Genomic DNA, 15,394 nt, shown 5'->3' on the forward strand with positions numbered 1-15,394 from the left:
GAACGAGTTGGGAGTGAAGGAAAAGCAGTTAACACGATCTCAGCTCTTCTAGAACTCATTTAAGACAGTTGAAAAACCGTTGCAGTTCTACCTCATGAAAGCTGAGAGAATAATGCCAAGCAAAAGCTGCTACTTTGAAGAATCTAAGAATCTAAGAAACGAGATTCTAATGTGTAGCCGCCACTTATTAAAGTGTGTGAAGGAGATCTTATTGCATGGACATAAGTTGTCCCCATGACTTATGAATGATCTTGTTCCCATTAAAATATAATTTAAAACTGAAATGTGCATGGTGAGAAAAAGGTGCAGAGATATGTAACATACTGTAACATATAGATCATACATGATCACCGCAGCTACTGAGGTAGAGTTTATAGTTGTTGTTTTTTTTTGTTTTTTTAAAGCAGCAAATATTGCAGATAGGTATAGAGAGATTTCAGTCTCTGTGTGTCCCCACGCTTTAAGTGGAGTTATGAATATAACCTAATTTTGGGAGATTGATCCACGCCTTTACTCCTCCCACTCTCTTCCCTATATAAACCGTCACTTCCTCTCTACCTGTGTGTCAAACAAGTTCGCACCACTCCTCCCCATCTTCCTCCTTCGTCCCTTCAGCGAAGCTGCCACAAACTCCTGCCCAAATCCTCTAAATCCTCTGCCACATTGCATGGGAGACTGTGGTTCAATTCCTGGCCTGGGTGACTGAACGCTGTGCTACACCAAGAAGAGTCCTTGGGCAAGACTCCTAACACTCTATTAATCCAATAATAAGAAAAACCACGTAGGCCGCTCTGGATAAGAGCGTCAGCTAAATGCCAAAAATGTAATGAAATGAAATGTAAAAATAAAGTATTAAACATTAAATGAGACGGGGTGTGTCCATACTTTTGACTGGAACTGTACAGGAGAATAAATACAGGGGTCCTATCTACACATTCCTGCTTTCCCTGTGTGTGAAAAGCTTCCATGCTGCAGCTGCTGAAGCTCAGCCCATAAAACTCCCCTCTCCACTGGAACACGCCCTCAGACTGTCTCAGCCAGGAGGAAAAAGTTTAACCTGAAAAAAAAAACTAAATCACGGAAGAGGCTCTGCAGCCTTTCGAGTTTGACAAGTTTTGTGGTGTTGAAGAGAGAGAAGGAGTGAAGAGACGGGAGAAGAGGGGGAAGAGAAAGGAAGAGAGAGAGAGAAGTGAAAAGCTGCAGCTCAGTCGTCGTTTTCGTGTCCCGGGTTTGAGGGTAAGTGTACTGAACTCCTCCGGCTCTGCTTCCCGCTCTGTCAGGGGCTTTTCCCCTCACACAGAACCGCCGCTCAAGCTCTGACTCTCAGCGCCACGTTTTACATTTTACACACACACACGCGCGCGCGCGCACACACACACACACACAGGCTGCCGGCCACGAAACCGCTGCTGCTCCAGGGAGCCGTGGCCTGTCCGCCGGGTCTCTGCCCTGTTCTGCTGCTGTGTTGTATGTGGAGGGCTGAGGTGAGGAGCAGCTCTCTGTGGAGCTGCAGCAGCAGCAGCTGTTCTCTGTGGTGTGCGGTTCTGTTCTCGGGTGTTTGTTAGACTAGCTCAGATAAGTGAGCAGTTAGCAGTTTGACAGCTTTCTAAGGTTTCTGAGGTTCAGATAGTGGAGATTTGTGAGATCTATCACACACAGATCAGATGCACAGCTCCTACTTTTTCAATTGGACCTTTAACTAGAATTTTAACTAACATTTTAAAGCCTATTGTACATATTCTACAAGGTCTGTGCTAATACTGCAAGTTAACATAATAATAGTAATAATAATAATTAAAATAAAAATAATAATGATAACTTTTATTTGCCAGTGTTAAATAAACACTATTAGATGTAATAAAATAATATATAAAACAATATGAATAAAAATAAATAACACTTCAACTTATTGTAATAGTGGCTATGCTAAAAACATGTTTAGCTCAAGCTGGTTAAGTTTTAAATATTCTTTTGATCACTTTGTGACTGTCTGACTAAGAGAAGTTTATTCATATATTAACAACCATAAAAAGAATACCAACAAAACCAAGGTGGCTGACCACATGACCAACTAGACCAAGCTGGGTCACCAGAATGACCAACAAAATCAAGTTGATTGACCAATAAAACCAAGCTGGCTCACCATCATGACCAACTAAACCAAGCTGGCTGACCATTAAGCTGGCTGACCATTATGACCAACTAAACCAAGCTGGTTAACCAACATGACCAACTAAACCAAGCTGGCTGACCATTAAGCTGGCTGACCATTATGACCAACTAAACCAAGCTGGTTAACCAACATGACCAACTAAACCAAGCTGGCTGACCATTATGACCAACTAAACCAAGCTGGTTGACCAAAATTACCAACTAAACCAAGCAGTGTAGGAACCAGCTGCCAGCAAAAGCTGATACTGGATGCTGGATTATTACTACTACTAGTAGTAATGGTGTGATGATTTTTACCCTTATTATTAACACTTTTAGTCTTGCTACAGTAGATCTATCTGTACTTGTTGTTGCTCTGGTTCTCGTGAAGGAATCTGTGTAAACCCTAATTTGAGTTCCTATAGCTCAGCTAGCTAAATTACACCCACGCGCCAGGCAGGCTCATATTAATTGAGGCTTGTCTGGTGTGTCAGTCTGTGGTTCGTGGTGCTGGACAGACCCGTGGCTGAAAGCACAGGCAGGGCGGCCGCTTTTATACGCAGCCTGACTTTGTTCCTCTGTGAATTTTTCATGGCACCGGGCGGATCACGTTCACCCTCAATCTGTATCGCGCACTGCAGGGAAACGGGAGCCCGCCAGGCTTCATGTTTAATGATATGCCTCGGGTTTTTATGTCTTTTGCGAGTAATAATATGCAGTGGTGGCTGAGAACTGCCTTCAGCTTTTTAGATCTGTGTACTGATCTGTGTTCTGAAGTACAGTTTTGATGAACAACTGTTTTTAATAGAAGCTGCCTATCCTGTTTTACCTCAGGAGCTTTTATTTTTTTAATTAGTTTCAGTTTAGTTCAGTTCCTCGTTTCTTTTGTGTTCATTTCATTTGGGGATTTCTCTTCTGTTTCTCTTTGTCTGCTTGATAGATGCCAGACTGCTGGACGTAATAAAATAAGGAAAATATTGTCCCAGAAACAATTGTGAGTTTGAGACCTGTTACACCCTTTTAAAAGAAATTAATTTTTAGGTCATTTTTTTATCTTATGCCGCATTACAATCTGTGTATGAAGTCACTGTGTGACTGTTTAAAATACTGAATAGAGAAGTTTTTTTCATATATAAACAAACATGCAAAGTAATACAATCGATTATATCAAGGTAGACTAAAATGACTGAGGTTGTGTCCATTTTTTGCCCAGTAAGTCCACAACTTAATGATTGTGTGATAGGCCCAAATTGTGTTTTTGGTAAGTTTTAGGTCCAATATATACATTACAGGTCAACATTTTTTTTAGAACACCTAATTTTTTCCCATTTATTTCTGCCGTTTAAATTCTTCTGGTCCAGTCAATAGCTGAAAACAGTACAAAATCCAGTTTAGAAACGTTTACAGTAAATTGCTAGAGCTTTTAATGAAAACAAATGAACTAAAAACTGAGTGAAAGTGGTTAACTGCGCACAGCTGGTAAGTAGTAATGGAAATAATCTGAGTTTTGGAAATGAATTTTATAAAAAGTCAATATACTAAGCTGTAGTAAAGAAGTATTGGAACGGATTGTGTTACTGCACACTCTACAGCAGCATAACACTTTACTTAACACTACATGCATCACATTCACACTTTCATCATAATAACTAGAAAAAGACTTAGACACACAGATAACTCTGTAACTATGAAAAGTGTAAGTCTTTTTAAAGAAATTTCAGTTGAAGCCAGAAAGCGGTGACTACAGTTTCCTACACATAATAAAGAACAAAGAGAAAGAGGTCTGGCTGATCCACATGGCAACACCTTTAGCTCAGATTAACATTGGTCTATGTCTCAGTTTCAGCAGTAAAGAAGAATTAGAAGACTCTGACATGTGAAGTGCAGTAATAAAGTCATTGCTAAAATGAGAAAATAAAAAAGCAGCTTGTCTGGGCCATACAGCACTGCTAGTTTTAGACAACTAAAAAATAGGTGTGTTCTAAAACATTTGGCTGGTAGTGTATATATAAATATTACTCCTACAAAAGTAATTTTTCATAGCTTTGATACCTACTTTTATCGTTTCTACTCCAGTCATTCATTAAAGTAAAAAAAAAGCCTGACAATACCTTTACTTAACGGTCTGCTTTTAGGCCACTGCCCACCTCTGAAGGGCCTTGGCTCGAGCTTTTAACTGCCCACTGGATATCCGGGCTACCGGCCAAGCCTTCAGTCATTCATGTATTTTTATGACTGGAATGGAAGTTGAGAGGTTGGCATCCTGGGGTGCAGGATCACCAAGCTCACATTTAGTGACACCCAGCCCACAGACTTGAACAGTGGAAGTGGAGACAGTCTTGTTTGAGCTTCAGGTGGTGAAACATGCTTGCAGGGCTGTGTGACAACAGTTCATTGTCCCAGAGAGAAGGGGCTTGAATGAAGAGATAGTAACCTAGATAGGCACTGACAGCACTGACACACACAGACACACACACTCAGCTTAACACACTCTGCAGCTGTTTTTTGAAGCCCAGCAAACAGGTTTCATTCATATTCATGAAGTTGTTAGATATAAAAATCTCATTAACACAATAAATTAATTTACCTTATTAGATTTTAATTGTATATACATACATAAATTCACATACACTTACAAAGCACTTTATTACACACACCCATTTATGTAGTCTTATTTGTGTGTCTGCAAACAGAGCATAAAATAGTGCAGATAAAATGAAAAAGCTTCAGGAAATGGGTAAAACAGAATGGTTAAAAATGCATTCTGCAATTTTGAGCTGTGTGTGGTTTTAAATCACATGGGATTTTTATTTACAGTAATCTGTAAAAAAAAATGAATATTGCAAAATAGGAAAAAACATTTAGTGACAAAATGCTTGAGCTGACAGAAAGGCTACATTAGTTGTGAAGAGATACTTGTTTGGCCATGTGTTTACATAGACAGTTGGCTGTGTCATTAATGTAACGTTTACATACTGAACGCTGCTGCAGGCCAACACGCCCTGTCTATTTTTTTTGTACTGCCACTTGCGAAAGCATAGCATTTATCTCTGAGGATGTGCACATTCAAAGCAACAATAGGATGCAGGATATGTGAGGCAGCCACCAGGAGTATGCAAATACATAGTTAGCAGCTAGTAAATGACTAGCCCTCAGATAACTCATATTTTTCACAATTGTGGTGAGTAGAAATGCATCCTAGAATGCACAAAGAAACTTTATTTGGATTAGGTTACACAGGTATATGTATGTAGATTCAGGAGTCTTTTTTTATAATAATAATTTTATTTCTAATTTTTATCCCATTTTTTTCTAATTTACATGGCCAATGAAGACTAGCACATGCCTCTTCCAATAAATGTGAAGTCAGCCACCGCCTCTTTTCGAACTGCTGCTGATGCTGATGTAGCATTTTCGAGTAGCATCACAGTGTGCTCGGAGGTTTGGATACATCGGCTCACAGATGCCTTATGCTGAGCATCATCACCCTCTTCCCACTCAGAAAGAGCAAAGCCAATTGGGCTCTCTTAGGGCTCCGGTAGCCGATGGCAAACTACATAAACTGGAATCGAACCAGCAATCACCTGATCATAGTGGCGGCGCTTTAGCCTCCTACCTTTAGGAGTATTGCCCAAGGACTCTTATTGGTGTAGCATGGTATGCTTGCCTAGTCATGAAGTCAAACTCTGATTTGCTATTGAAAGTTGGTGTGCTATTCAACCACACTACATCAAACATTGTCGGATTTAATTCTGACACCCAAGAAAAGAAAGCTGAGGCTATAGTGAGCACACATTCATAAAAACTGGACAGTTTAGATGGGAAAAATGCAGTCTGATGATCTCACGAATCTCGACTTCTGCAGGTGCACACAAATAATGGGGGCAGAATTCGGTGTCAACAGAATGATGTCATGGACCCAACCTGCCTTGTGTCAGCAGTTCAGGCTTAATAAAAGCAAAAGTCATCTCGAACTGGTTTTATTAACATAACAGTACATACAATATTCTTTAGTGGCCTTCCCAGTCACTAGATCACTGTCTAATACAATACAATGGGATGTTGTAGAACAGGACATTCACAGCATGAAAGCATACCAGATAAGTCTGCAGGCATTGTGTGATGCAATCGTGTCAACAAGGAGCATAATTTCAAAAGTATGCTTTCTGCATCTTGTGGAATTCATGCCATAATGAGAATAAATAAGTTTTTAAATGATAGAGATTATTAATATTGTGTTGTCATTTTGTACAGGAAATATGGCAGTATTTTATAATATGATACATTTTATTTTAATTTACAATTTTAAAAATGAGCATTTTTAAGAATCTGCCACAGCTAACACATTTTGTTTGCAAACAATATGTATAGCACTGAATCTCTCCTAAAAAAACTTTATTTGTGTGAGTAAAGTGCTTCTGTTTATTTACAGTAAGCTTAGATTTACAGATTTACACTAAAACTGGAGCATTTGCGTTAGCGGCTAACCGGTAGCAGTTAGCGGTAGGACGACCAGCGAGCTAGCCCTAGCAAGCAAGCTGTTTGCACTGTTAGCAGCTAATGCTAATGCTACTCCAGCAGTGCTAGCCGAGGTTAGCAGCAGGCTACAGGCCGATAATACTCACCTCTGGATGGCCAAAGAGCTAGCACAGTTAGCAGATAATGCTAATACTGCTGGAAAACTAAACTGAAACTCTCTACTTCAGCTGAGTGGCTTTACTGCTCCTTATAACTGGACTGTTAAAATTCATACATAAAACGCACTGGATTATAAGACACACTGACGATTTTTTAGAAAATTAAAAATTTTAAGTGCACCTTATAGTCATAAATAGTACAGTGATAAATATTGTGCATTGTGAACCATATCGCCTCAACAGCTCTGCTGTTGAGCTCTCAATAGTTAATAATGCTTTTATGATCTCTATGGGCTTTAAAAAGACCTTATTCATCTTATATATATTCTTCTTATATATCTTTGTATGTTTTTGTATAGTTAATCATAAAGCACAGTTTTTTTTAAGACTTTTGGTTCATTCATAATTCTATTTTTATTTTTATTTTTTGCTGCTGTTGTTGTTGGTGGTGATTTACGTACTGCTTTGTCCCTTAAAATAATTTTCTAAATTATGTATGTATTTTGAAGACTGTATTTTACAATAAATATTATTTTTGTTTATTATAACCCTAGTGCCTTAATAAATGAATGGCACAGGAAACGTCTCTGAATTATATGCATTTATAAAATGCATTTGTGTGTACTCATTGATGAGTAAAGAACTCGGTATGATGAACTGTATAGCCTGAAGTGGTTGGGTTTCACCAGAAGTGATCTAGAGAACAATTTCCTGTCCACATGCCAGAGACTCACACAGCAGTGTCCTCACGCCCGTGTCAAACCGTCTATGAAACCAAATACTTTAATAAGCAAGTAATGCGTCGTCTCTCTCTCTCTGTTCTTAGTAATTAGTCTAAGAGCTATGTTTCCTAATTGGTAACTGCCTGTACATGTACGTATTCCTGACAATTAGCGTGGAGAGGGCACACTGTGTGTGTATACATGTGTGTGTGTGTGTGTGTGTCCAAACAGTAGGTTAGCTAACAGTACAGCAGTTCATCATGGGTAACAATGCCTGCCAGGATTTTATCAGGCTAGAGCTTTCTTAGTTGTCATTTTAAATGGTTCTGTTAAAGCTTTAAACCCCTATATCTTAATCGACACTTTGAGGTACACTGGCAATAGCGAGTCTAACATTCCAGTCAAGTTTGTGTGACTCACACACACAGCAATGCATGGAATCTCTTTACTAACAAGTGATTGGCTGTTTTCTGTTGTTTTCCTCTGCGCCTGTATCTCACTTTCTCGATTGCTGGTTCCTGTCTCACTGGCATATTTCTTGTTTGTCAGACAGATACTAGAAGGAATTTACTACGTTCCCACTACTACTACTGCCGTCAGTGACTGCCACTTCAAATTATATTAGTAGTCAGTTAAAATAAAAAAGATTTGTAAGATTTTTTAAGCACTCAGAATTTAAAAAGGCTACACAACAAGATTTTTAAGGATTTAAGATGCTTTATTGTAGAAAGAAAGAAAAAAAAACTTAAAAAGAAAAAAATATTTATGTAGACATAAATGCATATAAATGGCTCAGTTTCGTATTGTAAAAGAGACATAAGGCAGTATACATTATTATACATTTATATTTATAATTATTTGTCCAACGGTCACTACTGATAATATTAACCTCTTAAACTCCACTGAGCCTTTAGTAATCTTAAAAATCACAGATTATAAGTAGTACTGGGAATAATAATAATAATTTACAACCGTAAATATTTTGAAGAATAATAATATTTTAGGGCCCAACAATAAACCATATGCTATGGTTTATTGAATAATAATAATAAGCTCCTAGAGCCATACAAAATGTAATTTAAATTGAATTCAAATTCATTCCGTTTCAATACTGAAAATACTGAAAATATTTAATATAAGAAAACACAGTGGCAAAAGTGCCAATAAATAGGTTTATCTTTGATAAGGTTTTACAGTGACTTTACAGTCACGTTAATAGCAATGGCAATTTGAGACATTTGGAGATTTTTTATTGCTGATTGTAGTTGGACATCTTTACTTTGTAAACAACCTGAGTTACTCGAGGAGAAGCCTGATAGCTTTATATATTTGACAGCACACCTGTTAAGTCTAGACCATATAAAGATCATATACAGCTCTGGGAAAAAAAAAGTTTCTCTGATTTATAGGTGTATGTTTCAGTATGTTTTAGAAACATCGCACAACATTTCTCCCAAATTCCAAATAAAAATATTATCATTTAGAGCATTCATTTGCAGAAAATGAGAAATGGCTGAAATAAAAAAGATGCTGAGCTTTTAGACCTCGAATAATGCCAAGAAAACAAGTTTATACTCATAAAGTTTCAGAAATCAGTATTTGGTGGAATAACCCTGGTTTTTCATCACAGTTTTCATGCATCTTGGCATGTTCTCCTCCACAAGTCTTACACACTGCTTTTGGATAACTTTGTGCCATGCCTGGTGCAAAGATTCAAACAGTTCAGCTTGGTTTGATGGCTTTTGATCATCCATCTTCCTCTTGATTATATTCCAATATTTAAGTGGTCTCTTATTTTTTCCAGAGCTGAACATGAATGATATTAAATAATACATACATGCATTACATTACATTTGTAACTATCAGCATATGTTTATATGTGAGATCCTGCTGGTGTGACTGATCCCTTTAAAAAACATACTTTATAAAGAAACATAGCCTTCTAATGGCCAGCCTGTTCTTCATCAACATATATGTCAATATATTTTGATTAATTACTTGAATTCAGTAGTTTTTACAGCCTTAAATCAGCATTATGCAAGGATGTTCATTGTACAAGCTGAGAGATACACAACTTTTCACTAAGATGGTTCTTAGATGGTTGAGCAGGCTTTACACTGAGCACTCTCTCCCTGTTAAGATTTTTGAAATGCTAAGATGCTTTTGGGAAACTGGGCCCTGTTATCTAATGTAAAAGAATTGAATGGGCTGACATGGTTGAATAATATTTCAGGATTTTATATTAGTATGGCTCTGGTAACACAGTTTTTCGCAGTTCTAGTGCACACTTCACTAAAGGTACATAGTGCAGATGCAGTGCAGTGCAGTGGTGTTCTGAACCTGGACTAGCAATGATTTGAATTTTGAAATTTGAAGATGTTATTTTTAGGTTAAAACACAACAAACATGAAAACTGTACAGTATATTGTCACTATATCTCCAACTCCAATCTCCATATCAGCAACTTTACAAGAAAGAAGATTAAACCTTTTTAGTTTTCAATGAAACTCAATATAAAGAGTTTACTTCAGGTCATTTGGGAGAATTTCTATTGGTTCATTCATTAATACATTTAAACACAGTGTGAAGGATAGTTGGTGTGGTAAACTCAAAATCACAAAAGACAAAAATGGTGCTTGTTTTTCAGTGGACAGCGGCGTAATCATTATCACATTCATCTTATAACACTTTTGAGTTTTGTGAAATGTCTTTTAGTTTCACATGCTTGAGACATGCGAACGTGTAGTGGTGAAGTGCACGTTTGAGCAGTGGAATGCGAGACAAAGGCGTAGAACAGACAGTAGGAGATAAACGAGCAGTTGAGCAAGACAGAGTGAGACTGTCGGTATCTGCAATGAAGTCGCCGAGGAGGGAAAAAAGACAAGTTAGGAAAGTAGAGAGAAAAAAAAACAGTTTGGGTGTTGGTAATCCCTCGGGTAACACGAAGCCACTGTGCAGTTAGGCCTTCAGGAGATCAGATGACCTATCAAAGATCAGGAGAGCCATTGTGGCAACTTGCTCCTCTCTCCTCTCTCCCCTTATCTCCAATCAACTGTCAGTTCACAGCGCCAAGATTTCCACTCTCTACACACAGATAAAGCCGGCAGATCACTGATGTTGTTGGGGTCCCCAGTCTTTACCAAACAGCTCAATAATCTGGGGTTAAGCTTTCTGACTTAAGACCTTTCATTATGATCTCTATCATTCTATCTTCTATTATGGCAGTTTTGTTATAAAGATGGATACAATCTGATTCAAGACCTTCAGGCAGTTTCACCCAGTCAGTGTCAGTAAACCAACTCTAGAGAAGCTCAAACAGGTTCAACCACGAAAAAAAAACGAACCATGAAATCTGCTTTGTATAAACTGCAAATGATGTGCCTGTTATGTCTGCTCTTTTATGACCTTCAGACAGTTGCATATGCAAATAAGTCATGTCTTCTAATCTCTCCTTCTTTTCGTTTTAGATAAAGAACAATCATGGAAGGGGCCATCAAGACAGTAGTGTCAGTCTTCTTGAAATTTGCAAAAGGCAAGGAGAACCTTGGAGGAAAGGAGTTCCAAACCCTTGTGGAGAAACAGCTAAACAACATAATGACGGTTAGAAACCTTCACATAAACAAACTTAACTGGATCTGTCCTTTATGTATCTTCAGATATACCTTAAATCAAAAGGGCAAATATTAAAGTTATGTGGATTCAAAGGGAGTACTAATCACAGTGCCCACCAAAAAATGTTCTATGAAACAAAGCACTGATATTATCATGGTGTAAGAATATAAATATTCTAGATTTAGTTTGACACAGTGTAGTTGTGTTCCCGGAGGCACTGCCCTGTAGATTTTAGTTGTTTTCTTGCATTAACCCACCCTTTGCCACACCAACTCTAAAAAGGCTTGTTAATGAGGTGTTGGGGCAGGGAAAGCACTAAAATGTGCAGTACATGGTGCCTTCAAGATACTGAAGAGAAACACTGAGGTAAAAAGTCTACAGGTGGTTAAAACCTGCACTGAATTTGTTGAATGTGCTATATTTGGATATAAATACATTTAAACATTTCTACAGAGCTACAATTATATCCTACATATGTTTTATGAACAGAAGTCTTAAAATCACAAGCCCTAAAATTGAGAATATAATTAATGTATCCCTTTACTCTGACCACTATAACACTTATGGGGCCCTATCTTACACCTTGTGCAAGGCAGGCCATGATGCTCATTCCTATCTTAAACTCCACACTTAACAGTCTACTTTGTTAAGCATTGTGCCTGCCCCATCAAAATAGCGTCAGAGTAATGAGAAGTGAAATGAAATGTGATGAGAAATGAGATGTGTTCAGGTGAACTTCTGGCGTGTTGCTGTTTTGGCCGTGGGAAAACACAGGTGCTCCACTGACTAAAATGAATCCAGACAACATCAACAGAGTCCATTACTATCTCAGCTACACAGGTGCGCCATAAGCGTACACCCTCGCTTGTAAAACACACACAAACCTGATTATCACCTTAACAAAAAACAGAATAAAGAATAAAATAACAAATACTTTTCCCTGCTGGCGTACCTTAACAGCCTGAAGTCGCAGGTCATTGTCCTCTACTGAGACGCATAAAAGCGCAGATATCAAGGCGCCAAAGTCAGAGCGCACCTGGCTCTTAAAGGGAATGGCAACCGACACACTGATTGGTTTATTTCATGTTATGCCCAAAACACACCCATGATTATTTAAGAGAATTAGTACCTGCCTTCTGCTCATTTCGAGCTGCGCAAAAAGACATATTGAAACCAAAGACACACCAACACGCCTATAGATTGCTAAAATAGGGCCCAAAGTCTTCACTTAGATGCCTTGTTGATCCTGGACCCCATTTAGTCCTCACTTCATACATCTTAAATATCATTACTATATTTGATATAATACAAGTGTAAACTCATATGGCACATTAAGTGACTCAAAACGAATTTGAGTCACTTAACGAATTTGCCTGTAGTTTTGTAAGAATCAGCTAGTCAGTGTGGCATTGTTTTTTGGCCCGATTGAAACTGAACTCTTTGTGGGCTGTACATAATCTTTTGCTGGTGTTATTTTGTGTTTAAGGATGCAGAAAACTCTAAGGCCGTTACAAAGATGCGCCAGGGCCTTGACGAAAACAAAGATGGAAAAATCAGCTTCCAGGAGTACATGATTCTGGTTGGCGAACTGGCACAGCAGTACAGTCACCAGTGTTGCAGCGAGAATGAGAGTGGAGTGGAGGTTTCAGTGCAGGAGACACAGGCCGAGGCCCCTGCAGCGGCAAAGGCGGAAGCAGAAGTAGTGGTAGTCGCGGAGCCTGTAAAAGATGAGGTGGTGGCAGTCGTAGTGAAGGATGAGGCAGAGCCAAAAGTAGAGGCAGAGGAAGAGGAGGAAGAAGAAGCGAAGGAAGAAGGAGCGGCAGAGGCAGAGAAGACTTCGTAGAAGCTAGAGCCAGTTTAAGCAAACTTCTCCAAACCTTTTTACCCTTTTTGTTTATTTCAGCCTAATATTTGTAATAATGTCATAATGTATTACATAGCCTCTCAAATTTGGCCAACACTGCATATTTTACCACTACGTTGTAGCATAAAACACTAAATATTGTTAATTTTACATGTCCTAATGTGTATTGTCATTTGTATTGATCTGTATTGTATTTTAGCCATTTAAAGATTTGTACTTACGTTAACACTACACTCTATCATGGGGATCTAAATGTGCCACACAGTACTTCTGCCAATATGTTTACAAATGCTACATTTTATTGGCACATTCAATTAAATAATCAGTTGACTCTGATGGTAGTACAACAGCATGAATACCAGGGAGCCTTATGCATTATGACTGGTTCTTTTTTTTATTTAAGGTTTTGTTGTACACATTTGGTTGCTCAGCATGAATTCTGATTTCACACTAATTTCACACTAATACAGAGCCCTGTTTATATACCACTGCCAGAATTGGAATGAAGTCTTTTTTTTTTTGCATGACAATAAACAAACTTTGTCTTTAAGCTTTTTGTTTAATAGCATGTTTGTTCTTGTGCTCTTCTTTTACTCTTGCTTTTTACCTTCTTTAAGGATTGGGATAGTTTCATTTCTAATCGTATTGGTTTTCCTCTCCGCCCACATTCATCTCTATCCACATTTCTTTTCTCTCACGTTGTGCCTTAACTTTAACATGAGTTTGCGTTCGTCCCTCACTTAGCGAGCTTTGTCTAGCATTGTCTCAAGAACTAGTATATCAGGTGCTCTGTGTCCTAATAATGACCAGGGCTTAATAATTAAGGACCTTTGGGATGGAATCCACACCAGGGGACCCATGTGGCCCCACGGGAGCCCAAAATAGCCTACAGCATTAGGCCACTGACCCAGGGAGGCCCCAGAATAGCCAGGTGTCCTCCACGCAACGCAATCCACATATGATCCACAAGTTAGAACTGGAAGAGCGAACAAGACAATGAGAAAGCCTCACGCTAATTGCTCATTGTTTTCTGGTGTATCAGATCTCAAATTTGACCATTCACGTGGAGATGGTTTCGTCTATTTTATAGTTTGTTTGTTTGTATGTTTAGTGAAGTTGCGTTTTGATCTCTTGATACCACTGCATCATCCAGTTGAATTTTTATACAATACAAATGTGAAAATGAGTAGCAACAAGTAGGCTTATCACAGTAACTATTTTTTAATAATATATTGTCTGAGAAATGACTGCAATAAATTATATTGCCAAATATCACGATAAGACCAAATGCCATGCCACTGATATAATAATTATAGAAGTGCACAATAATACAATTGCACCTTAATAAAAAGCAATTTTTTTATTATTAGTAGTTGGCATTGAAGCAATATTTAAAAAAAAAAGTCCTAAATTGCAAAATAAAAGTAATAGGCGTAGCAAATGAGTCAGGAATGCAAATAAAAAAATTCCAAATAAGTCTTTAAAACACCTGCTTTTCAGTATTGTTTATTTAGTGGATTATGGGTTTAGGAGAAACCAACATATCATCTCTAATTAGGTTCTCTATTTTATTCTTTGTAACTTCTGCATTTCTCCTGATATCTGTTCAACAGGATTTCAGTGTAAATTAACTTCATATATAACATCTTTCCTTTCAGACCTGTCATGATAACCTTTGGAAATTTTAGAGTATTTGACAGTTGAGGCAATGAACCATGAACATAGTGTTATGCTGTGCTTCTGGATCCTTGTCGAGCCAGTATCAGATTGTTGTGGTTGTTGCTGTTTGTTGGGTGAATAATTATACATCCTGGCTGAGCCCTATAGGTGTTAGGTGCTGGATTTTATAATATTCCAGTACATTGTTTTGAAAGTCATTTTCAGACTTTCAGATTTAATACCATTGTTATTACAACCATTTAACACCATTATTATGCAATTGCAATCTTTTAAAAGAGCAATATTACAACATTGCAATTGGAATAGAAAAAAAGAACATAGTTTTTAAACAAAATTGACACACCGAGTTCACTTTTGAACAGACTCTGCACTAAAAGTAACCACAATTGGTCATATTGATATAAGCAAAAATATGATTGCGGTCAAGTCCATATACTGTATTGTGCAGTCAGTCAGTAATGATGTTGTTATTATCGTGAAAGGTCTGCTTCCTATTTCTATAATTTCATCTCTATATCTCAGAAAGGTCTTTAATTTTTTCATTTAAATTTCAGTTTGGGGCTTTACCGGAGTAACATCTACAGTACTAAATAGCCTCTCAAAAACCACTACATTGTTTATAAATGTATTATTTGTATGTATGTATGTATGTATGTATGTATGTATGTATGTACGTATGTATCTCTGAGAGAACTTTATACACTTATAAAATCATTATTAATCCATTA

General features: G+C 37.8%; 1 protein-coding gene across 1 annotated transcript; it reads left to right on the plus strand.

Moving 5' to 3' along the window:
- Positions 1-1,012: 1,012 nt before the first annotated feature.
- s100u (S100 calcium binding protein U) lies at positions 1,013-15,394 on the plus strand. The gene is made up of 3 exons (XM_007230537.4): positions 1,013-1,236; positions 10,978-11,110; positions 12,609-15,394. Exons 2-3 carry the CDS (start codon positions 10,991-10,993, stop codon positions 12,963-12,965), a joined length of 477 nt encoding a protein of 158 aa, XP_007230599.3. The 5' UTR covers positions 1,013-1,236; positions 10,978-10,990; the 3' UTR covers positions 12,966-15,394.

Source organism: Astyanax mexicanus, chromosome 3, assembly GCF_023375975.1.
Source record: "Astyanax mexicanus isolate ESR-SI-001 chromosome 3, AstMex3_surface, whole genome shotgun sequence".
In the NCBI taxonomy this organism is placed as follows: domain Eukaryota; kingdom Metazoa; phylum Chordata; class Actinopteri; order Characiformes; family Acestrorhamphidae; genus Astyanax; species Astyanax mexicanus.